At 45.5% G+C, this 26,714-nt stretch overlaps 1 protein-coding gene across 1 annotated transcript in view; it reads right to left on the bottom strand.

Annotated features, from left to right (window-relative positions):
• The window catches only part of COL24A1 (collagen type XXIV alpha 1 chain), a 359,199-nt gene that overhangs the window by 282,615 nt on the left and 49,870 nt on the right, over positions 1–26,714 (bottom strand). The window contains exon 2 of the mRNA XM_040360554.1: positions 3,832–3,896. Within this exon, the coding sequence (XP_040216488.1) occupies positions 3,832–3,896 (65 nt within the window). The remainder of the gene's footprint in view (positions 1–3,831; positions 3,897–26,714) is intronic.

Below are 26,714 nucleotides of genomic sequence, written 5' to 3'. Positions count from 1 at the left end.
AAAATATCATCAAGCACACAATCAGGCCTTGTAATGAGTATAATCACATCTGCAGCTTTATTTATTTTTTCCATTTGTTTAATAACACACTCCAAAACAATGTCATTCAAAGCGTGACAACAGTGTCACTTCCAACCCCCACAACACCCACCAGGGCAGCCGTCACAATCACAGCCTTTCTGCAGCCGCGGAACGCCAAATAGACAAAATGTCACAAGTTGAAAAGATTTTCCAAAGGTCACAACTGCTAACTGAGTCACTGGTTCTCATGGCTGAACAGTAACTATTAAAGAAGGTCTCCACTCAGCAATACTCTTTGGGCCAAATTCTCAAAAGAGATACGCAGACTTAACTGCTGTTCAGCCTGCGTATCCCTGTGCCTAACTTTGGAAACGATTCTCAAAAGGCTTTTTCCAAAGTTAGGCAGAAAATCTGACATGTGTAAGACACTTACACGGTCAGATTTTAGGATGCAGTACCGCATCCGCCACTGGGGGCATTTCTCATTGAAATGCAGCTTTGCGTATGCAAATGAGGACTTAAGCAGATTTTCAAAGCATTTCAGCACTTTGATTTCTGCGTAAGTTCCGAATTTGCCTGCGCAAAACTAGGGCTGGTTTTATAATGTGGAAAGTTAGTCACACATTGTAAAGGCCCATTCCAGCGACGGCATTTGGTATGCATTCCCGAGGGAGAACTCCACGGCAATTTTAAAATTCAAAACCGGCATGGGTTCCCCCCCAGGAGCATACCAGGCCCTTAGGTCTGGTATGGGTTGTAAGGAGACCCCCCTCCGCCGAAAATTCGACGTAGGGGGTCCCCCTACAATCCATACCAGACCCGTATCCAAAGCACGCTACCCGGCCGGTCAGGAATGGGAGTGGGGACGAGCGAGCGTCCCCCCCCTCCTGAGCCGTGCCAGGCCGCATGCCCTCAACATGGGGGGGTTGGGTGCTCTGGGGCAGGGGGGCGCACTGCGGGCCCCCCCACCCCAGAGCACCCTGTCCCCATGTTGATGAGGACAGGACCTCTTCCCGACAACCCTTGCCATTGGTTGTCGGGGTCTGCGGGCGGGGGCTTATCGGAATCTGGGAGTCCCCTTTAATAAGGGGGCCCCCAGATACCGGCCCCCCACCCTAAGTGAATGGATATGGGGTACATCGTACCCCTATCCATTCACCTGGAGGCAAAAAAGTAAGTTAGTAAACACACAACACAAGGCTTTTTAAAATAATTTATTATTCTGCTCCGGATGCCCCCCCTGTCTTCGTTATTGGCTCAATTACCAGGGGGGGCTTCTTCTTCCACTCTCCGGGGGTCTTCTCCGCTCTCCGGGGGGGGTTTCTTCTTCCGCTCTCCGGGGGGGGCTTCTCCGGACTCCGGGGGTCTTCTTCCATCTTCTCCCCTCTTCCGCTGTTGACTCGGCGAACCCCGGTTCTTCTGCAGCTCTCCGGTGCCTTCTTCTTCAGCGCTGGCTGCCTGCTATGTTTGTGTGTTAGCTCAATTAGTAACAGGCAGCCGGCGCTGTCTTCTGTGACGTCAGGGTCTCCTCTTCTGTTCTTCTCCCCTCTTCCGATGTTGACTCGTCGCCTGTTGTCGCTGCAATGATGGAAGCGCGCCTTGCATCACATTTATATAGGCATCACCGTCCCATCATGCTCCGGCAGGTACCCACGTGGTGGGTGCCTACCCACGTGCACCCACCACGTGGGTACCTACCGGAGCATGATGGGACGGTGATGCCTATATAAATGTGATGCAAGGCGCGCTTCCATCATTACAGCGACAACAGGCGACGAGTCAACATCGGAAGAGGGGAGAAGAACAGAAGAGGAGACCCTGACGTCACAGAAGACCGCGCCGGCTGCCTGTTACTAATTGAGCTAACACACAAACATAGCAGGCAGCCAGCGCTGAAGAAGAAGGCACCGGAGAGCTGCAGAAGAACCGGGGTTCGCCGAGTCAACAGCGGAAGAGGGGAGAAGATGGAAGAAGACCCCCGGAGTCCGGAGAAGCCCCCCCCGGAGAGCGGAAGAAGAAACCCCCCCCCGGAGAGCGGAGAAGACCCCCGGAGAGTGGAAGAAGAAGCCCCCCCTGGTAATTGAGCTAATAACGAAGACAGGGGGGGCATCCGGAGCAGAATAATAAATTATTTTAAAAAGCCTTGTGTTGTGTGTTTACTAACTTACTTTTTTGCCTCCAGGTGAATGGATAGGGGTACGATGTACCCCATATCCATTCACTTAGGGTGGGGGGCCGGTATCTGGGGGCCCCCTTATTAAAGGGGACTCCCAGATTCCGATAAGCCCCCGCCCGCAGACCCCGACAACCAATGGCAAGGGTTGTCGGGAAGAGGTCCTGTCCTCATCAACATGGGGACAGGGTGCTCTGGGGTGGGGGGGCCCGCAGTGCGCCCCCCTGCCCCAGAGCACCCAACCCCCCCATGTTGAGGGCATGCGGCCTGGCACGGCTCAGGAGGGGGGGGACGCTCGCTCGTCCCCACTCCCATTCCTGACCGGCCGGGTAGCGTGCTTTGGATACGGGTCTGGTATGGATTGTAGGGGGACCCCCTACGTCAATTTTTCGGCGTGGGGGGGGTCTCCTTACAACCCATACCAGACCTAAGGGCCTGGTATGCTCCTGGGGGGGGAACCCATGCCGTTTTTTTCTTTGAAAATTGGCATGGAGTTCACCCTCTCAGGAATGCATGCTGAGCGACGCTGTCATTTTTTTTTTTAATCATTTGTTTTCCCGGCGCGTCTTTTTTTTTCACCCGTCGCAACTTTAGTGTCCCGTCGAAATTCTCAAAGCCGCCCGGCGTTAATTACGTTCGCGCGCTGCACGTCGGGAAAATTACGTCACACGCATGCGCAGTACGGCCGGCGCGGGAGCGCGCCTCATTTAAATTTTAAACGCCCCCAGGAGAGGAGGACCGCCTTACGACGGCGGCACTTAAGTTACACGGCCTGAAATTTCTACCTAAGTGCTTTGACGATCGGGCACTTAGGTAGAAATTTTAAGTCAGTGTAACTTAACTGCTGAAATTTAAGTTACGCAGACTTTTTGAGAATTTGGCCCTATGTTTTGTGTACTTTTTGAATTTGCCGCCGGATTCTGCCCCCATGCGTCGAGACGCTCATAGGGAAGGGAGGCTGGCACACAGAGCATCGGGCAGATGACACAGCGGGGGGGACATCGTAGGATCCTGGGGACAAGGTAAGTAACCTGGACCAGGATTCTGCAATGCATTCCCGAGTGTGGCTCGGGGTTACCGCTAATGGTACTGAAATATAACCCCGTCCCACACTCTGGATTACCGCCAGGGAGGTTAAAGTGGTTATAAAAGGCAGAAGTTTTTTTTTTTTACTTCTGTGTACAGTGACCCCCCTCAGCCCCACTAATACTTACCTGAGCCCCATCTCTATTCAGCGATGCATGAGAGCCTCGGTTGTCCGGGACTCTCCTTCCTTATTGGCTGAGACAGCAGCGGGCATCATTAGCTCCTGCTGCTGTCAATCAAAGTCAGTAAGCCAATGAGGAGAGAGAGGAGATAAAGCCGAGCCACAGCTCTGTGTCAAAATACACACACAGAGACACACAGAGCAATGGTTTGGCTCAGGTGCCCCTATAGCAAGGCACCGCAAGGCACCTGATCGCAAAAATGTATTTAGGCCTTGAGGGCCTTTAGCAAAAATTTGCAAACCAAAGTCTTATATTAAAGCAGCACAGTATTCTGAGGCCTAAATAAAAAATTGTGTGTGGCATTCTTGGCCTGCAGGATCTTAGAATACACAAAATCTTTCCAGGTATTAGATTAAAAAAAACTCTCACCTTGTGCTTGTTTCTCTGCAATTCCAACAGCTGTACATATTGCAATTAATATGAGGAGTTTTATCCTAAAAAAAACAAAAACAAATGAAAAAATTTCATTAATATATTCAGTTAAGCAGTTACACATAAAGCACCAATAAAAAAAAACTGTAAGACAAAGGCATAATAATCATACTAGCACATTATGAAATACTTACCTTAAAACGAAGCGCCGGCATCACCTCCCGGTGACCGCTGAGGGAGCTGACATGTTCCCTCAGCGTTTCTTCCAGGTTTGCGGGTCTGGCGCTGTGGTGGACGGACCTCCATTGACGTCACTCCCACGCATACAGGTTTAGAAGATATTTATTTTACCTACAGGTAAGCCTTATTATAGGCTTACCTGTAGGTAAAAATGTTAAAGCTTTAAGGACCCGAATATTTATACGGTATGTATATGAAGGCATTGTAATACAAGGGTCAGTATATGCATGAAGGTGGGAAACTGACTGACCCTGTGTACCCCTTTGCTGTCTGGGTACCACTGGGAAATTTCTAGGGTTTTGATCACACTTGCAAGAAATTCTAACACAGACACTAACTTGCACCTATATTATATTATATTAATGCCAGATTTTGACATGTATACCACACGTTTAAGGCAAATTAAAATATGCCCCCCAGATGCTCTCCAAGTGATTTTTTTTTTAAACAGAACTAAAGTTCCGCTACAGGAAACTGACAAAACCCGTAAGTGAACAAAATAAAGTGCACGTGAACCACACACAACAAAGTGCACATAAGGATGTGCCTTTGTGCACCCCTCGAAGGGGTAGAACCTTACCCTGAACCCCAAATGTGCAAGGCTTCTGACAGGGACAAGGTGTGAACATGGTCCACCTGGCCAAAAGGCACCTCTGCTCAATGTCAGCTGAAGTCGACCAACGAGTACTAGGTGAGGGGCTCTCCCGAAGAGAGACCCCCTGGTTCATGGGAGAAAGAAACCTGATGGCCACACATTCTCCCCCAAGACTTCAGGGTAGGCCCAAAAACCCATACTCTACATCCAGTGAAAAATACAAAAACCAAAGTGCAAAAAGTGACAAACATGAGGGAAGAAAAATAAATAAATAGTGGCCATGCATGTGTACTGTCTAGGTCCTAAGGCCTGGTAACAAAAATTGCCAGAGGCTGAGCCAAAAGGCCCAGCCCACGGAGGTGTAGTGCAGAAAAAGTTTTTTTTTTCCAGTCTTCCCAGGAGGAATAACTCCTTTGCCCCAAATCCCTGGTTTCTTTTCTAGCCAGTACGAGCCTTCAGAGCCCCCCGCCATTCCAGCAGAAATACTGTACAACCAGCCATTCCGACAAAAAGGCCGATAAGAACAGATATTACACTTGAAAAATCTCTTTGGAAATAAATGCCTGTCTGCTACCTGTCTGCTACCTGTCTTGATTTCCCCTCACTTTCTTTCTTGATGGTAATGACAATGGTCAATAGGACAAAGATAGGAGTGAGTTTCCCCAATGGGGACACAAACAGAAATAAAAACTTGACAGAGGGTCTAAGTGCTCGTTCACATGGGCAGACGGGGGGGGGGCAGTAAAAGAAGATGGTTAAACTTTACCACCCTGGCTGCCTACCTGAGCAAGGAAATGCAGCTGTTAAGGGCTGTACACATGCCATTTGCTTGCCAGTGCTTTGCTTTGTGGGCCTGGTAAAAATTAAATGGCATTTGAAAGGGACCACACTATCAATGTGTGCAATGCACGCTGCTGTGGAGCAGAGGATTGGCATTTCTGACACTTCCCAGGGGGACAGCAATACAAACCACACATCTGAACAAGCTCTTAGGCCTCGTACACACGATAGGTTAACCAGAGGACAACCGTCTGAAGGACCGTTTTCATCGGTCAAAACCGATTGTGTGTGGGCCCCATAGGTTATTTAACCATAGGTTAAAAAAAGCCAACTTGCTTTAAAATTAACCTATGGATTGCTTACCGATAGGTCAAAACCGATCGTTAGTAGGCACAACCATCGTTTAAAAACCCACGCATGCTCAGAATCAAGTCGACGCATGCTTGGAAGCATTGAACTTCGTTTTTTTCAGCACGTCGTGTTTTATGTCACCGCGTTCTGACACGATCGGTGTCCTTCAGACCATTGTCCTCTGGTTAACCTATCGTGTGTACAGGGCTTTAAGGTCACCATATGTGTCTTAAGCCTCGTACACACGACCGAGGAACTCGACGGGCGAAACACATCGTTTTCCTCGTTGAGTTCCTTGTTAGGCTGTCGAGGAACTCCACAAGGCAAGTTTCTCCATTCCCGTTGAGGAAATAGAGAACTTGCTCTCTTTTTGGCTCGTCGAGTTTCTCGACAGTTTCCTAGACGAAAATGTACACACGACCGGTTTCCTTGGTCGTGTGTACGAGGCCTTAGGTGCTGTTCACCTTCACCATCACAGGAGTGAGCTCTTAAACATTGAGCTCTCAGCTACTGCATCAGGGATGAGAAAGAGCATGCAAGGGGGTTTGAATCAGAGAAGGAGCTCCCTACTGTGATGGTGGAGGTGGAACTATAATGACTAGGCCTCTCTTAGCAACATCCTAGCAACATCAGCAAGGTATGGAATATTCATAGTTAAGTTGGTCCAAGCTGTTTAATCGACTTTTGTCAAACGGACGTGTAGGACAGTTTTCCATGGATCACCAGCTGCAGCCGTTGATCAAAGTATTTTGAGAGAGGCAGGTGCCACTCTCAGAATACAATGTCCCGATGGTGGGGGGTTCCTCCAACCACCATGTTTGTGGGGATGGAGAAATTTGGGGGGGGGGGAGTTGTGTGTGTGGTCAACTTTATTGGGGGGAGATACTCCAGTACAAATAACTGTTCCTGTGAAATTGTTTATGAAGGGATTCCCCCTCACTTTGGAGAGATTTCCTCTACATTCTTGTTTATCTTGACAAGAAGTTAGAAGAATATCTCTAATGGGACACAAGCAGCCAAGAGGTCTTAAAGGGGTTGTAAAGGTACGTTTTTTATTTTCTAAATAGGTTTCTTTAAGCTAAATAGGTTCCTTCGATTTCCTTTCTAAATTTTTTATTTTCTTTGTTTTTTTTGTCTGAATTTCTCACTTTCTGTTCCTCCTCAGTAAGCTGTTCAGTAAGCTGTTCTGGCTTACTAACCACCACTTGGATGATGGTGGAAAGCTTACTGAGACGGAACAGGAAGTGAGAAATCCAAACATTTAGAAGGGAAATCCAAGGAAAAGGTAAGTGAACCAGCAATGCACTAGCAATAAAAAACAAACCTTTACAACCCCTTTAACAATTTCCTACTTGTGAGTGCCTGGGTTTCTGATGCTACGACCACCACCGTTGTGTTTAAAAGCTTGATTACTGTTCTTTGCTGCAGGTCTCCACCTGGTAGCCAACCAGCAGTCAACTAGCCAGGCTAGACTCATCATTTGGCTACTCCCTTGGTCAGCACTGCCCATAGCCACGTGGACTTCTGCAGGTGAGCACTCTTTGCTCTGCTGAGGAAAGAATGCAGCAGAGAGGAGTGAAGAGGAAGGGGGAAGTATAGAAGTTAGCAGAGGGAGCTAAGGCCAGCCAAGAGAGGCTTGGGGTGTGAAGGTAAGCAATGGGGGATTTGGGGTGCAGAGGTGATGAGAAGGTTTTTTTTGGGAGCAAAGGCTAGCAGGAGGGTTGGAGTTCAAAGGTGAACAAGGTAGCAGTGGTTGCCAAGGTTAGATGACGGAGTAGGGTGAAGAAGTGAGAAGATATGGGGACACAAGAGAGAGGGGTTGTAGTGCAAGGTTTAGCACAGGGAGGGGGGTTGTGGTGAAGGCGTTAGCAGAGAGAGGGATCTGGGGAGCAGAGATTAGAAGCGAGGGTGGTTGGGGTGTAGATGTGAGCAGGGGGAGGGAGTTGGGGTGCAAAGGTGAGTGTAGAGGTAAGCAGAGAGGTAGGTTTGGGATGCAGAGATGATCAGAAAGGTGTTGGGGAACAGAGGGCAGCAGGGGGGAGTTGGGGTGCAGAGTTTAGCAAAGAAGGGGGTTTTGGGTGTAAAAGTAAGCAGAGAAGGGTGAAGGGCTAATCAGAGAGGGAGTTTGGGTTGTAAAGGTTTTGTTATTTTTATCTTTTAATTGGCTACTTAATTTTAGCTTCTTTTGGTTTGTGTTCTGCGTTAAGTCCTGGAATATTTACAGTATAATCAATCAGAAGCATACTGTCAACCTTCCAACATTTGCAAATTAAATAAAAAAAAAGGGGGATTACGTCAGATGTCACATGCAGTACCCTCATAAAATACAGCAAAAATGTTGCTCTTTTAGTCACTCTGACCAATTACTCAGCAGAAGAGAAGAAGGAATGTCGCACTGCTCCAATGAACATAAGAACAGTACTGGGTTTATTTAAAGGGGTTTTCTACTTTTAGTTAAAAACAGGAATAGCCCTCTACTAGCGGTTCAATGTCAAAGCCAGCGGATGTATCACTCACACCCCCACTGATCAGCTGTCCTGGAGGCCTGAAAAAGCTACTCACTTGAAGCTATGCTGCTTTATTCTTCCAGTTTCAGAAACCTGTGGCTTTCCAATCCAAGAGCTGGACTGTGCCAAAAAAAAAGACCAAGCTGTTTTATCTCACCCGCAGAGCAGATGTTTGGTGAGGGTCCAAGAGAAAAGAACTCTCATTCATTGTTAGACCATCAAAGAAGGTATCTCGTATTTTCTAGATGAAAATGAAAAACCTCATAAACAACATTGTAAGGTGGCTATAGTGATGTGCAAAGTGATGTAATCCATAAGATTTTACCCATGCTCTGTATAACGTGTGCACACAGGTGTACAATGTAAAGGGTTGGTGCAATGCGTTGTTAAAATGCACCATGTTTTTCCCTTTTTTTCTTTTACTTTATTGACATGATAGAAAAACAGTTCATTATAATGCATTGTAGTGCGCCACAACATTTTGCACATGCTGCACAAAAATGTATCCTGTCCTACTATGTGGACAGGAGATCCTGGTTTTACAGTCAGGGTCGACCCAGATGCCTGGACAGGCAGCTGGCTCACCCTCTCAGCGAGCCACTGGGAGACTGAGCCAGGTGCTTCCATCCCCCTCCACAGCATGGCGCTGCAGTGAGCGTTGAAGGGGCAGAGCAGAGAGCCAGTGACTGAGGCCTCATACACACGACCGAGGAACTCGTCGGAAAAGACACATCGTTTTCCTCGACGAGTTCCTTGTTAGGCTAGTCGAGGAACTCGACAAGCTTGCTTTGCGTACACACGGTCAAGACAAAATCTCCTCGTTCTCAAACGCGGTGACGTACAACACATACAATGGCAGGGGAAGTTTGATTCAACTGGCACAACCCTGGGGGCTGCTTTTGGTAATCTCATGTTACTGCGTGTTAAGTAAAAGTTTGTTAAGAGACGATTTGCACTTTTCAGTCTGTTACAGCGTGAAAAATGTGTTATCTCCATTACAAATGCTACTTTTACTCCCGTCTTATACTTTATTCTGAGCATGCGTGAGTTTCTTAGCATACACACGCTCGAGTTTCTCGTCAAAAACCAGCCCGACGAGGAACACGACGAGGAAATTGAGACTTGATTGCTCTTTTTTTCTCGTCAAGTTCCTTCGACAGTTTCCTCGATGAAAAACGTACACACGACCGTTTTCCTCTGCAAAAAAGCTCTCCCACCAAGTTTCTTGATGGATTCTGTTGAGTTTCTAGGTTGTGTGTACGAGGCCTCACAGTCACTGGCTCTCTGCTTACTGAAGACCGAGAACAAAGCTATCAAAGGTCTTTGATCGTTCGATTCTCGGTCTTAGAAGAAGGGGGCAACAGATGCAGCATCAGATCGATGCTACATCCACCTAGGTGAATATAAATGTTTTTATTTGCATCCCTAAACTTCTCTTTTAAGATTTGCATACAACTCGAGCTGTCTGTACCTTTAGATTTATTGATCCTTTTTACATGGTATACATGTAGGTCCATAACCCTGCACTGGATGTTATGATGCCGAGGGATAATCCACTGCCAAAGTATATGGTAATGCCGCCCCCAGGGGAGTAGTGGACCTGGTAGGTAAAAGTGCTTTTGCTCTCCCCTAGAATAAGCAAGCAGTGTGCCTGCACTGCAAGGGAAATTTTTCAGATTTCCCAAATTTGGGATTTAAAGACCCTAGCTGTGTATAATTCATTGGTTTTCTGTACAACCTTCATCCAAACTCAGAAATTCAGGACTGAAGCTGAGCTATGCTAGCTGCTTATGCCACTTTTTTTCACTAACTGTCAGCTGGATGCTTGGCTTCTCATAAGTACAAATGCACTAAGAAACCCACCATACCTCGGGCTGTTTGGTCAATCTTACTTCAAATACTTGACATTCCTTTTGTCATGGGAATACTATACGTATAGTATTACCAGCTGGCCTTGAACATACAAGGTTTGCAGGACCTGAGCTTGCTATCTGCTGCACACCTGATACAGACAATTTGTATGCAGACAGAGATGTGTGGAAAAGCTGATCCCAGTGATGGTCACCAACTGTGGCATGAAGAACCAAAATATTGTTAATGATGAAGAGAAAAGAGGAATTGACTTCTAGACATCTCTGTTACGTCTCGTTATCCATAAACTATAGTTGATTTCCAACTAAAATAAGGGTTAAATTCAGATTTTTCTTTTAATGTAAGGTGGCTTTTGCCTATGCCAGGATATGCCCGGCTTTTCACGTGTTGCTGAATTAAAGGCAATGGGTAGTTATGTAGTGGCTACCGGGTAGAACCACATCCCTCAGCGAGGGACAAGGCATCTGAGGCCCCGTACACACGTCCGAGAAACTCGACGGGCAAAACACATCGTTTTGCTCGTCGAGTTCCTTGTGAAGCCGCCGAGGATCTCGGCGAGCCAAAGTTTCCCATTGAACAACGAGGAAATAGAGAACATGTTCTCTATTTGGCTCGACGAGTTCCTCGGCGGGTTCCTCGGCGAAAAGTGTACACACGACCGGGTTTCTCGGCAGAATACGTCTCCCATCGAGTTTCTGGCTGAATTCTGCCGAGAAACTCGGTCGTGTGTACGGGGCCTGAAAGTACCAGGAGGGGAACAAAAATGTTACACAATCACATTAGCTGCTGACAAGACCTGTGCAGATAATCACATTGCAAAAACCCTTATGAAGGGGTTGTTTTTGAACCCCCTGAAATATGTGTGTACTCTTTTTGATTGCCCCTAACACTAACTGGAGTAAAGATGGATCTGGTGTGCCATAGTGTGGCGCTTCAATTCATATTTTTGTTACATTACACTACAAGTCAAGGAAATGGTGGAGATCCTCTGGGGTGTAGAAGCCGCTTTCCTGGGAATCAGATCACCCACGTCAATATCATTACATTAAAGTGGATGTAAACCCGAAATTTTATTTTTATTTTTTTGCTGTCACAATGTAGAGTAAACGATTTCCTATCATCTGTGCCCAGTCTTGCCACACAGAGTTAATCCAGCTCTGAGCAATCCTCTTTTATTTTTCAGTGAGATAAAACGGACTAACAGAGAAAAACCTTGGTCCGTTCCGCCCCCATGCTGTGAGTGACAGGTTATTTACATATCTCATGCACTAGCTTGGAGACAGGCATCATTTTTTAATTCCCACCCTCACTCCTTTTCTGAAGTCATGTGGTTACTTTTCTGGATTTTGACTGGATATTAGTGATCATAGCAGAATTTAGTGTAAGAAATACATAGGACAAAATGCATGTTGACAAGGGGAGTGTAGAGGAGGGCGGGGCAGTCTAATGACTTCACGACTCCATCCACCGAGCTCCAGACAACAGACCCACCCACAGAATCTGCAGTTTTTCAGTTCTTATAACAGACAGAGGGGAGACATTTCACAGGTAATTATACATGCAGGAGGCATCTATATCCTTATAGATCAGCACTATGGCAGTAGTTTAGAAAGGATGAGAGTGGGTTTACATCCACTTTAAAATAGCATAGCAGTACTAATAAGATCCTCGGGGGTCCTCCACTTTCCTTAAATCCCAGAAGTGTGTCAGATACTAAAGCCAGCCATTGACGGTTTTAATCCCGGCCGGTTCAACAGGGACCGTCCAAGATTCGTTACGTGTAAGGGTAGGCTTTATGTACAACTAGTCTATCAGATCTTACATGTGATTATTGCTATCGGCTATTATAACCGCTAGCAGTAAGCACTGTGTTCTCCTGACGGGAACGGCTCCTTCCGACTCACAAAGAACACAATGGCTCCACAGGAGGAAGTCCCGCATCAACGCTAACTGTGTTGAAAGGGGAATCAAGAGATTTTCTTTCCGGCAACCCGCGATTGCCAGAAAGAAAATCGTTTAATCTGTGGCCGGCGTAAAACTAGTTTCAGGCATCATGCACACTGAATGATGTGACCATCTCTCCTAGGCACCTTACCTATTGGCAGTGTTAAGTGTATTTTAATCTTAAATCAGTAAATTGGGGACTACTCCTTTCATTCCCTCCGTAATGTCAGAGCAAGCTCCGCATTCTCTAATGCCTCGTTTCCACTTTTCGGGTTGGTACAGTTTGGAAGTTTTAGAATGGTCCGGCCTATTCAGTTTCCACTGCAAGTCAGACCGTCAAGGGCCATACAGGGTTTAGAAAAAAATGCCTAGTGTGTCCACTAATCAGTCTAATGTATTGTAGCTCCGCCCTAACCGAACTGTACCATTTTCTATGGCCCCACATCTGAAGCAGGACCCAGAATGGTGCGGTATGGTTCAGTTGTATGGGCCACTTTCATAATGGAAACACTCAAAATAGCGTACCGTACCGAACCAAACCGAACCGATCCGCTTAGTGGAAACGAGGCATAAGAGATCTTCTAAAATCATAAAATACCTGGTGAAACTTCCAGTTCATTTAGCATATAATGCCTTCCTGTTAGTTACCGACCACGCTAGGTACAGAAGCAGATCTGTCCTAGAATTGTCAGGTTTTTGTCGCTTCATCACATTGCTTTAAATAAATATTTTAACTTTTAATAGTGGATTCATGGTGTGCTGGTGACATACTTGTTCTTATCCTCTTCTGACAAGGGAAAGACAGAACACTGGACCAAATGCACTGCAAAACTGTAGTCCTGAAGTGAGATTAGAGATGCCATGCCCTGTGTCGGGATTTTCCATAGAGATAAAGATCTCCTGGGATCGGTGAAAGCAGCAGAAGATGCAAACATCCTCTACAGCAGTGGTCATCAACCCTGTCCTCAGGGCTCAGGCCAGGTTTACAAGAAAACTGAAATACATCACAGGTGATATAATTTGCTGCTCAGTGATTGCAGTATTCTAGTGAGCATCTCCCCAAGGTAATACATAAAACCTGGCCTGTTGGTGGGCCCTTAGGACAGGTTGATGACCACTGCTCTACAGTCTCTCCACCCTGGGCCTCCAAGCTGTGGAGAAAAAGGGGACTGGACAGTCACGCTACTGTCCCTCAGATCCCCAAAAAAGGTATTTCCTTGCTTTTATATATATCTATATACTGTATGGTCCTCCCTCGTACAAAGGGGTTTGTCAATCAGTTTTAGCTGCTTTGGTGTTAATGAAATTAAAAAAAGGTGCACAAGATGGGAATCACTGAGACGACCTCCAAAACAGAGGCCACTGACATTTATTTTCCTACTCACCTTTTCTGATTGTTTTTCACTAGTTTTGCATTTGGTTAGGGTCAGTGTCACTACTGGTAGCATGAAGAGATACCTGGACCCTATCGAGTTTGCACAGGCAGTCCAACTCCTCCAGGATGGCACATCAATACGTGTCATTGCCAGAAGGTTTGCTGTGTCTCCCAGAGCATGGATGAGATTCCAGGAGACAGGCCGTTACTCTAGGAGAGCTGGCCAGGGCCGTAGAGGGTCCATAACCCATCAGCAGGACCGGTATCTGCTTCTTTGTGCAAGGAGGAACAGGATGAGCACTGCCAGAGCCCTACAAAATGACCTTTAGCAGGCCACTGGTGTGAATGTCTCTAACATCGTTCAGCATGACCGGTTTGGTGGTGGGTCAGTGATGGTCTGGGGAGGCATATCCATGGAGAGACACACAGACCTCTACAGGCTAGACAATGGTATTCTGCCTGCCATTAGTTATTGGGATGAATCCTGGGTTCCTCCTGGTGCACGACAATGCTGGTCTATTGTGGCTAGAGTATGCAGCCAGTTCCTGAAGGAAGAAGGAATTGATACCACTGAATAGCCCCTACACTCGTCTGACCTAAATCCAATAAAACACCTCTGGGACATTATGCTTCGGTTCATCCGCCAGTTTGCACCTCAGGCCTCGTACACACGACCGAGTTTCTCGGCAAAAACCAGCAAGAAACTTGCTGGAAGATATTTTTTTGCAGAGGAAACCCGTCGGGTGTACATTTTCGTCGAGGAAACTGTCGAGAAACTCGACGAGCCAAAAAGAGAGCATGTTCTCTATTTCCTTGACGGGAATGGAGAAAATTGGCTTGTCGAGTTCCTCGACAGCCTAACAAGGAACTCGACGAGGAAAACTATGTGTTTCGCCCGTTGAGTTTCTCGGTCGTGTGTACGAGGCTTCAGTCTGTTCAGGAGCTCAGTGAAGCTCTGGTCCAGATTTGGGAGAAAATACCCCAGAACACCATCCGTCGTCTCATTAGGAGCATGTCCCGATGTTGTCAGGCATACGTACAAGGGACGTGGGGGCTATACAAACTACTGAGGACCATTTTGAGTTGCTGGAATAAAATTTCATCAAAAGTGACTAGCCTGCTGCATCACTTTTTCACTTAGATTTTCGAAGTGTTTTTGAATTCAGCCCTCTGATGTGACATCCTTTCATTCTTAACACATTACCCAGTCCATATCAGTATAGATATCCAGCATGATATTTCTCCCCATTGAGATCGGATGTGTTTTCAGAGTGTTCCAGCGGTGTATATATTGATGGTGACTAATATATTTTCATTTTAAATGAACACTCCAGCTACAGTTTAGAACTCTAGGTACTACTGACTTCATAATTACCAACAAGTAATTTAGATAGGTCTAATTTTTGTGCTGTAGTTGTGTGCACTGAAAAAAAAGGACATGTACCGGTATAACCCGGCCGCTGGTGTTAACAAGCCCTTACAGGCAGCACGAAGAACACTCAAAAGACAATTTGAGACAGGGCCATAGGCCATAGTAAAGACCCAGTTAAAGCTAATGAAGCTTTTTAGCTGAATTTCACCTAATTGTTAGACGTCAGCATAAAACAGCAGACAATAGGACTTGGTTCTCAGGAATGCAATTTTAAGCTGAAGCAGTATTGAATAAAGTTAAACTTGGATAGCATTCATCCCTATCTTTCTATTTTTTTTCTGAAAAAGTGAATCTTTTACTAGCTCATGGGTCTGAATATTGCAATCAATGCTATTCTTTCTGTATATGACCGGAGGTGCCATTATCATCCTAAAATCCCACATTTTTCCAGATCCTTGCAATGTTTGCTTATTCTGCCACACTGCTTGCAAAGATCGAGCCACACAATGTATGGCCACTGTAAGGTACATTGAAACATAAGATAAACAGCTGTAAATTTGATGGTGATTGCCTTTTACAACAGTCTTAGTTTAACAGTCACACAAAGGATTTGACAGATTTCGTGTTTGCTTAAACTTGCCCCCTGATGTGCGCAAACGTCTGGCAGGCTGTACTTTCTACTGCATCCCTTTTCATTCTTAATCAGGGCTAAACAGTGAAACTATTCACTCAAAAGAATCCATTCACCAAAACCTAATGATGAACTCCAAGTAGCTATTAAAGACGCAAATTAGTGCAGCTCTATATTTATTAGTACACTTTTAAATGTATTTTTTTAAGTAGGAGTGAAGTCCCTTATATGATTTTTACCTATAGTAAATATATGCTAAATGTGCACTGTTTAGGAGATATTTACTTTAGAAGCAGCCGTGGACGTCACGGGCGCATGCACTCTGAAGGCACGGCCTACCCATACTGTAAACAGTAACGTCAATGCCGGCTCGGTCATTCATATCACCAAAGCCCATAAACCCAGAAGAAAGACCAAGTGAAGATGGAAGCGCCTTCAACAGTGACAGCGTGTTGCTGAAGGGCTTCCTTTTCAGGAAAGTCTGTCATAATGTGCTAGTGTGCGATGCGATATGAGTATTGTGATGCATACTAGCACATTATGACTTCAACTGCCACTGCCTTTTTTTTCTTATGTTGTTTACTACTGCTTTAAATGCAATGCAAATGCAAGCCTGAATTTGGCATGGTATTAGCATCTTGCAGTCCCAGCAGTGGCGGCTGGTGCTCAATTTTCTTGGGGGGCGGCCCCCACCCAGCCACATACCCACCCACCCACCTCGTCGCTCAAACAATCGCCCACTCGATCAACGCTTCGTTTGCCCATTGCCCGCCAGGCCCCCTGTCAGCCCCGCACTTCCCCCATCCATGTCACGGCAGCAGCAGCTTCCCCCCAATTTCCGGCGGTCACTTCTCCTCCTGGCTAATCGGGTCTTAGGACTCCTGGCCAATCGGATCTCAAGACCGCATTCCTGATCGGCCGGGAGGAGAATCATTAAGACATTAGCGAATATTCATTTGCTAATGTTACACAACTGGGTGGGCTTGGGGCGCAGTGCTTTGTGTCCAGAGCCCACCCTTTTTGAAACCAATTAGAGCCTGAAGCCTCGTACACACGACCGAGAATCTCATCGTAAAAGAAACGTTGTTTTCCTTGACGAGAATCTTGTCAAGCTTTCCTTGCATACACACTTTTAAGACAAAATCTGGTCGTTCTCAAACGCGGTGACTTACAACACGTACAACGGCACTATAAAGGGGAAGTTCAAATCCACTGGCGCCACCCTTGGGGCTGCTTTTGCTAATCTCGTGTTACCGCGTGTTAGTAAAAGTTTGGTGAGAGACGATTCACGCTTTTCAGTCTGTTACAGTGTGACGAATGTGCTATCTCCATTACGAACACTACTTTTACTGAAGGTGCGCTCCCGTCTCATACTTTATTCTGAGCATGTGCGGGTTTCTAAGCATACACATGAACGCGTTTCTCGTCGTAAACCAGCCCGACGAGAAACACGACGAGGAAATTGAGACTCCCGAGGAGAAAAAAGAGAGCATGTTCTCTTTTTTTCTCGTCGAGATCCACGACAGCCAGCATTTTTCTTGATGGATTTTGCCGAGGAAAACGGTCGTGTGTACGAGGCTTCGGGCTCTAATCACGTGCATAAAAAAAAACATTGAAATCCATGTGTCCAGCACCCTGCATTGATTTTAGGGGCCGGGTGCATGGATTAGGGGGGCTACACCCTGTATAAGCAGCCGCCACTGAGTCCCAGTACAACAGAACTCAAAGTGCAAGAAGGGAGAAGCAGCACAAGAAGCCATTTAGGTATGCTGAAGTGCAAAGAGTATGCTGATGTAAAGAGAGAGAGGAGAACGACAGAGAGATGAGCTCATCTGTCTGCTGCTTTTTCCCTTATGGTCCAAAAACGGGCTGGGGAAGGGACAAGACCTAAATGTGTTACTGAACTGCAGCACGAAAAAAAATCTGGATTCACCAGATTCACCCTCTCTATTTGGCCTGGAGACAGTTATCACCAAAAGTGAAGGCGAAGGAAAATCCTTAATTGCTAGTGGTCACCCAAACAGGAATAGAGGGGTATTCTTCCACTGGGGACACAAGTTCTGGTCACTCTGGAGACAACCAGGGATGTTCTGCCTATAGGACAGGAAATGACAAGGGTTATAACCCGCCCTTACTTCCAATATGAAAAAAAAAAGGTTTTGCCCTCAGTTCTAGTTTAACAAAATATATGTCATCCAGGGTTTACATTTACTTTAAGGGGACTTTTATGTAAAATGTTACATTACAAGGACTGATGTTTGCTACATACCATTCTGTTAACAGCTCCTCCTGAGCATTTTGGAAAAAGCCCAAAAACGACGAGCCAAACTTGACAATAAGGAGACTTTTTATGAAGTGCCATAAACCAAAGTGAATATAATCCACCGGCAGCAGCTGGACAAAACAGATGTTATTATATACTAAATGCAGAAAACAAACAGATGTTATTGTTATTCTAAAATGGAATACCATATTATGGAAAAATTTAAGTGAATTAAGTTACCACAATTCCCACCAAAATCAGGCCAATTATACTGTATATGATTCAGACTTCATCCTACTCATACCATCTATGCTTCTATTTGTAGGAAGCTGACAAGCATTAGGGAAATGTGCGGTCTTGAGATCATTTGCAAATGATTACGGCAAATATTCAGTGTACAGTCCAGAGAAAGTAATGAATGTGAAGCACAAATATAATAAAAAAAAAAGTTCGGAGAATTGGTTAAACATATTCTAGAGATGTTACCTATGTCTGCCTGCAAAGTTTTAGGTACCTAAAGCATATTGGGGTGAACACAACTGTCACATATTCAAGCCACATACAGTACTTCTGATTCCATTGCCAACTATGATGTACATATAGTCAGCCAGTCTTATCAATGGCATTAAAATAAATTAATAGTATGTATGTAGTATGTACGCTAAGGAGTCTCCAGAGATTTTAGTACAAGGGCCGCAGTAAATATTTTTCAAATATTTGCATGCCGGAAAAAATATTTTTTTTGGGAATCAACGCACAAAAAGCATAGCATAGTAAGTTTCAGTGAAACAAAACATAGTCCCCCTTACATCGTAGACCATCTTACATCAGGGTCTCCATCACAGCCCCCTTACATCAGGGTCTCCATCACAGCCCCCTTACATCAGGGTCTCCATCACAGCCCCCTTACATTAGGGTCTCCATCAAAGCCCCCTTACATCAGCGTCTCCATCACAGCCCCCTTACATTAGGGTCTCCATCACAGCCCACTTACATCAAGGTCCCCATCAGCAACCCCCATAAATCAGGGTCTGCCTTAAGGGTTCCCTCTTAAATCAGAATTCTTACCTACTTCACAATCGCCATTCGGAGCCCCCTTACCTCATGATCCTCATCAGAGCCCCCTTTCATCGGGGTCCCCATCAGACTCCTCCTTACATCAGAGCCACCCTTTTATCAGGGTCCCCATCAGAGCCCTCTTACAACAGGGTCCCCACTAGAGCACCCCATACATCAGGGTCCCCATCAGAACATCACCCTACATCAGTGTCCCCCTCAAAGCCCCACTTACATCAGAAACGCTATTACATCAATGTTCCCATCAGAGCCCCCTTAAATCAGGGTCCCCGTCAGAGCCCCCAAATCTAGGTCCCCATCAGAGCACCCCCTACATCAAGGTCCTCATCAGAACGCCCCATACATTAGGGTCTCCAGCAAAGCCCCTCTTACATCAGCATTCTCATCAGAGCCTCCATATCATCAGGGAACCTATCAGAGCCCTCCTTGCATCATGGTCCCCGTCAGAGTCCCACTTACATCAGGATCCCCATCAGAGCCCCCCTCCCTCTCTGTCAGAGCCCTGCTTACTTCAGATTCCCCATCAGTAGTTCACCCTTACCTTGCAAACAGCGTGTCTGTTGTCAGTGTAACATCAGAGCAGGGAGCAGAGCAGGTATGGACAGAGGAAGTTCTGTCCACTTGCTGGGGCAAGTACATTATTAGTTGCTAGTATGCTGTCCTAACAATGAACTGACGGGATGATCACAGCACAGCTGCGGAGGAACGTCCATTGCTGCAGGCCTTATGCAATCCTGTAGCAGGCCTTATGCAATCCTGTAGCAGGCCGGATCTGGATACGAGCTGTAGTGTGGAGAGCATTGATGTACACTATACATTAAGTAGATAGATACCCTCCAAATGAATGAGTTCAGTTGTTTGTGGGGAAGGGCACTTTTAATACTGCATAACACAATTTTAAACAATTGTGTGCTTCCAACCACGACAACAATTTGGGGAAGGCCTTTTTTGTTCCAGCTTGACTGTGGCCCTTAGCACAAAGCCAGCTCCATAAAGACATGGTTTGATGAGTTTGGCAAAGAGCTACTTGAGTCTCCAGCACAAAGCCCTGACCTCAAGCCTATTGAAAACCTCTGGAAGAATTGGGAATGCCGCTTGCAAGCCAGGTCTTCTTATCCAACATCAATACCTGACCTCACAAATGCTCTTTTGGTTAAATGGTCACAAATTCCCACAACACACTCCAAAATCTTGTGGAAAGTCTTTATGGAAGAGTGGAGACTGTTATATACGCAAAGGAGGGGTGGGGGATTCCATATTAATGTCCATGGTTTTGGAATGTGATCTGTGATCTCCAACAAACTCACATAATAATGTTACAAATAATGTTATTTAAGCGTGTAAGAGCCCGTTCACACGTATGTGAATGCATTTTAACAGATGTTAACATGTCCGTTACCACAAGCTGTGTTGCTTCATTAATTTCCAAGAACATTCCTATTAATTTATTAATAGGAAGCATCTGAATCTGAATTTTCTTCTTGTGCAGCACATCGCAAAGCTTCTTTTTAATTGCATGTAATTTAAAGTGCACAGTGGCAGGTGCACACCTATGCATTCATAGGTATGAAACCAGACTAAAGACTACTGTATGAGTCTAAACATGTACCAAATACAATTACTATGTGAGGCACAAGTGCAAGCAGGCAACTTCAACTTCACAATTTCGACAAAAGCCTTCCACATCCATTGCAACTTCCTTAAAGCGGGAGTTCACCCTAAAAAAATGTTTAAGATTAAATTCATGCTCATTTTTTCAAGGGGAATCGGGTAGTTTTTTTTAAAAACGAAGCAGTACTTACCGTTTTAGAGATAGATCTTCTCCGCCGCTATACGGTGCGCAGGCGCCGTATAGAGCCGCACCGACGTTCGGCTTCTTTCGGCTACTCGTGACGCGATAGATGCGACCGTCGGAAGCCTGTCGGAAGACTGTCAATCAAGAAGGAACGTCCGCTCCCGAAGACCCATACCCGGAAGCGGCGGAGAAGATGTATCTCTAAAACGGTAAGTACGGCTTTGATTTAAAAAAAACTACCCGATTCCCCTAGACAAAATGAGCATCAATCTAATCTTAAAAATTGTCATTTCCAGGTGAACCTCCACTTTAACCCATTAGACAGGTTATTCTTGCCCATCTCTAGGTTCTCCTATGGGATCTCACTACTGTGCAAACTACTACTTGCTGTAGTATATGTGGCCCAGATTATTTGGCCCACTGGGAATGTGAACTGTCTCATCTCAGAACACAGATTCAAATTTTTTTCTTTGTTATTATTTTCTACAATTTATATAGCGCCAACAGTTTGCGCAGCATTTTACAAAATAGAGGCAAAGAGTAGAATTACAATGTGATTCAATACAAGAAGAATTATAGGGCTCTGCTCCTTGGAGCTTGCAATTTAACAAGGATGGTCACCCCTAGATAAAGTACATTTCCCCTGTGGACTGAGAGTGGACCTTATCTCTTTCGCTGTTGGGACACCTTTTCTTTCCTTCCTTCTTTTCCAACCTCTCCACCTCTTTTCTGATGGATGTGATCCAACTCTATCCTAGTCGATATTGATTTTTAATTGGTGCCTTTGAGGGACTTTTTGAGGTTAGGGTCACCTATATGTTTATTTTCCTAAGTATGGGCCTATCTTGATATGTTGTGGTTCATACCTTGCACATGCTGTATGAGTGCTCTAATTATGGTGGTGTCTGACCTGCTTATAGGGTGCGCTCTTTTTAGGAATAAGAATTGCCACTGACAACTACGTAATGTATCCCTACTTTACTTATAGGAGATGTTAACTATGTTCCTTGTTCTGTAATGTAATGTAACATTTATGGAGCATTTGCTTTGTATTGTTTGAAAAAGGGGAGGGCCAAGTGATACAAAAGGTAATAACTGTGGGGAATGACCTGATGGAGAAAGTAAAAGTTTGAGTTAAAGGCAGGATAGGCTTCTCTGACAAGATGGGGTTTTAGGGATCACCTAAAGGTGGATAGAGTAGGACATAGTCGAACAAGTTTCGGGTAAGGCGTTCTCTTGACCCATTCCTTTTCTATTAGCACTAACATACAGTATCAGGTAGCAGCTGTATAGGGACACAGTCCCCCTAAGTAGATGGGACTCTAAGACCTCTCAGTTGTGCTGGAGGTGTGTAATTACCTCAGATATCCTTTCTTATATAACTCCAGAAATTATATAGTATTATTATAATTAGATTGCACCAGCTTGGCACAATATAAGTATGCATATGTAAAACCTGATCGGCCTCTGTTGTGTAAGCTATAAAAGACTGTAGTACAAGAACTTGTAATAAATAATTAAAAATAGTAGCCCAAGCTACTACAGTGATGGCCATGGTCTTCTAGGTGCCATGCCAAGCAACTGCCTTCCGCAAAGTAACCACAATTTGTCGTGCCCTCGGCATAGTTGCAATTCAGAGAAGACCTTACATCTCATCCTCTTCACCTCATCCACTGGTTGACACTGTGGAGTACCGGGGTTTACTTTCACTAGATGCATCATCTGCATGGGGTCTGTTTTTGTCCAGTATTTGCATGCTTTCTGTCCACAGTCCAAAAACATGTAGGTTATTTGGGTTCTGACCTAATAGTGTTTATGTTGTGACTGCTTCCTTGGCTGTGGTATGCACATGTAATTTCATCTGAGGCAGGAAATAATGTGACCAGCTACAGTATGTTACATAATATATTGGCTGTATATAATTATGGGGAATAAGCAAGCAATTCTTCTGACATCCTCTGTCCAATAGCAGAGCAGGCACGATGGGGAAAGCCTCCTCAACCAAAAACACAGCTTAGTTTCAGTCTATAAACCTACAGGCCTTCTAAACCTGGATCGAAGGGTTTTCGCGATTCTCCATTAAAACACAAATGCCTGTACACACAAAGTCCCTCAAGCCCATGTAAGGATATTATAAATATAAAGGTAAAAATATCCTTTTTATTTTAGTTTCTATGAAACATAATCCTGAGCGCTCCAGATTGGTGGAGACTAATTATTACTGTGAAGAAACTAGCAGTGGAGCCAGCTAGTGAGTTTTGAGAAACTTTGAGGAACTTGAGCTGCTCCAAATTCCTCAGTTTGCATTTGAACCTAGACGACCCCCCCTCCTTGACGTTTGTTCCTCTGTGTGCTGGCAGTTGTGTGCTTTGGTCTTGGGTGGTCTTTGACTGCTGACCCCAGCATTACCTGTCAGTACAACACTGCACTGTTGGGAAGCTGCTCTAGTAGAATCCTCTGTCCATCTTTGCTATGGTCTCATTGCCATCCTGTAACCCCCTAAACATGACCCCTTTCACTGCCCCCATTCTTCCTACAATCCGAATTCCTAAAGTATAGTTCCTCTGGTAGTTAGTTTTTCTTCACCTTATCCGTTTGCTTGGGGAAATATCCTAAATTCAATTAGACGTCTGTATTCAGGCACAAAACTTTAATTGTACAGTAATAATCTCCTGCGCTCAAGGGTGGTGTAAAGGGGCTGGAGGTTCTTGGTAGTTCAAATTAAAGCACACGTTTTGCTGCCCTCTGAGGGTTAGGGAAGAAACCCAATGGAAACAATGTAAAACAAAGAAAAGAGGGCACACTAACCATGCGCATTACCCAAGTGATATCTTTAAAAATGTATAAAAAAAGAGGTATACTTGCAAACACATAAATGATAAAAGCATATCAAAGTCCATAGTAGACGCAAAGCAAGCAGGTCACCGAGACAGCAAGTTGGAGGACCTTCCAGATGTTTGACGCATTTTGAGGGGAGCTCTGAAGAAGAGGGAAGCTCCTCTTGAAATGCGTCAACCATCTGGAAGGTCCTCCGACTTGCTGGGTAAGGCCCCATACACACGGTCGGACAAAACCGATGAGAATGGTCCGATGGACCGTTTTCATCGGTTCACCGCTGAAGTGGCCTGATGGTCTGATGTGTGTACACACCATCAGTTCAAAATCCGATCGGGTCAGAACGCGGTGACGTAAAACACACAAACGTGCTGGAAAAAAATGGAGTTCAATGCTTCCAAGCATGCGTCGACTTGATTCTGAGCATGCGCGGGAATTGAACCGATACTTTTCTGTACTAACCATCAGTTTGGTCCGATGGGGCAGCGGTCCATCGGTTCGGTTTTGAAGCATGTTTTAAAATTTTGGACCGAAGGAAAACAGACCGATAGCCTATACACATGGGCGGTTTGGTCCGATGAAAATGAACTTCGGTTCATTCTCATTGGACCAGACCGACCGTGTGTACGGGGCTTAAGAGTCTCGGTGACCTGGTCGCTTTACTATGGACTTCAATATGCTTTTATCATTTATGTGATTGTGAGTCTTTTTATACATTATTAAAGATACCACTTGGGTAATGTGCAAGGTTGGTGCGCCCTCTTTTCTTTGTTTTACAAAACTTTATTTCAAATACTGCTCGAATATGACATTAGAATCTCAAAATTCTAGTAGCAGTAAGGAGGTGCAGGCTCTCTGTGCTCTTCCCCCTTCTGTCATAACAGAGCTCCAGATTACAAAGGATCGCTCTTACATCGGACAGAACACAGCTTGATTACCCGCCCCCAATCTCCTCCAAACACTGCTCATCTATGGAAAATGTGGATGGGGCAAATAATTAAGCTGTGTACCATTGGAGTTAAGACCAATCCTGTTTAATCCTCTGTGTGGAGGAGAGCTCCACTGACAGGATGGGAGAGAGCACATAGAGCCTGCACCTCCTCCCAGCTCTCTCCTCTCTGCCACCGACACTCCTCCCGTCTCCTGCCCCACTGTCCCGGCCCTGAGTGCAGGGATTGGGGGAGGAGATGAGGTGGGTGGGCTGGCGGGGGCTCAGGCACGGGCGCGATTTCTGGTCGCCGTGGTGACCTGCCGCCTGGGATTTGTGGAGCCCTGTTATAAGTGGAATGTGACAATGCTCAACAATGCGATTTATTTTTTATTCTATGGGGCATGTTCATATCTGAGCCATGCCCTTTCGCTTGTCACGTCAAAGAAATAAAGGGGGCTTTTAATGAAAATGTATGTAACACAACCAATCTGCTCCTCCTTGCAACCTGGTTTCAACTGGGCTCAAACAAAGATGCTTACACCTGAAAACACTTTAGAAATGCCAATGCTCAATTATGAGCCAAGCCTTAGACAAATTTCTGAAAGGCTAGCTGATAGATGAAAGCCAACACCAGATTTCTACATATCACAAAAGCACCTAATAAAAACATCATATGAAATGCAATAAAACGAACATGTGTCTGTGAACACTGGGGGGCAGTCATGGGTACAGACATGTTGTGTATTCCCTCAAATACCTGAAAATGGTACCTAAAACACTACCTACCTATCATTGGTGATTGGACTATGCTGAAAGGAAGGAAGGCTGCAGACACTAATGACAACTTATCAAGGGAAATCTTTTCCATGATGTCCCCATGCTCAAAAAGGTAGGTACAAGTTTATACATCCTAATTTTGTTATTTGGATTTCTGGTCACTCATCCTCATCTTTAGGGTGTCATCAATGAGCAGGTGTAACAAAGAGGAAGAAAAGGTCAGCTTCCATGAAGCAACAAAAGCTTCTACTGATCTGCTCCTGGATGACCTTCAACGTTTGCCGTCAAAAGACTAAACCTCTACAGTTGGCAGTATCCTTATATAGTCCATAGTTGGTTTTATCCTTATATACTGGATGGCCATGAATCCGTTATATATCCAGGCTACACTGCAACCTACCTACAGAACAGATTACCCTCAAGAGCCATTAAAAGTACTCCATTCGTAATTCGGCATGGATCAAAGCCTAGCATAGGGCACATAAGAGTGTTTGGATGTAAAGTGTATGCCTACATTCCAAGTGAAAAGCGATCCGAGCTGGAGAACAGAGCCATAGCTGGCATTCTAGTAGGCTACAGCGAGACTGACAAATTGACAATAAGCAGTAGTGTTTATTTTAAAGAGAGCCCATCAGCCGGAAACACAGATCCCTGAAAGCTGTGAAGTGAAAATGCCAACCAAACCAGAAGAAAAGGTCGACCAAAGCGAACCTGTACAAGAGTCCCAACAAGAGGTGGAGCTCACAATACCTAAATCAAGTTTCCCACCAGATCCTGCTGAACTGCCTGAAGTCAGAAGATCCACTCGGAGGGAGCTGCGGTGGCTCAACGCGATTGGCACTGCGCTGACAAGCCATTCACCTCTGCAGCTAGAGGTTCGGATCCCGGTCTCGGCTACATGTGAATTGAGTTTGGTGGTCTCAGCCCGGCTCCCGGTGGGTGTGCTATGCGAGGTAAAAGCCTGCGCTTAGTACGCCCACCCCCCCCCCCCCCCACAAAAACCACCACACTTACACACGCACTCGAAATTGAGTTAACATGCACGCACTTTGACCACGCGGTCTCTAAAAAGAGAGGCGAAGGACTAACGGGGCTGGTTGAGCGGGCTAGATCCTCTCACTCCCTTGTAGGGAGTCCCTCTGCCCCGTTGGGCTTCAAAGCGGAGCAGGTAGGGCGGGCTATGTGGGAGGACCCCCTCACACACCCGCCATTGCCACCCGGGGCATGGAGAAAGGTGGCAGATTGCCTCTGGGGGAGGCCTGCCTACTCCCAACTCCTGCAGTCCGGCTCCTCTCTCGAGTACACGCACAAAATACACTTAAAAAAAAAAAAAGAAAATAAAAAAAAAAAAAAAAGAAGATCCACTCGGTCTACAAAGGGGATACTACCCTACAAGCTATCAAAACACACAGTATACTTGAACCAACATCCTGGGAAGACATAGAAAAACTGCCAAAACATGAAGCCAATAAATGGAGAAAGGCAAACGAAGAAGAATTAAAGTCACTTCTAGAAAATAAAACCTGGACACTCAC

The sequence above is a fragment of the Rana temporaria genome, chromosome 7 (genome assembly GCF_905171775.1).
Source record: "Rana temporaria chromosome 7, aRanTem1.1, whole genome shotgun sequence".
Lineage (NCBI taxonomy): Eukaryota > Metazoa > Chordata > Amphibia > Anura > Ranidae > Rana > Rana temporaria.
Note: the sequence above shows the minus strand (reverse complement) of the source record. Positions and strands in the feature narration are given on the sequence as shown.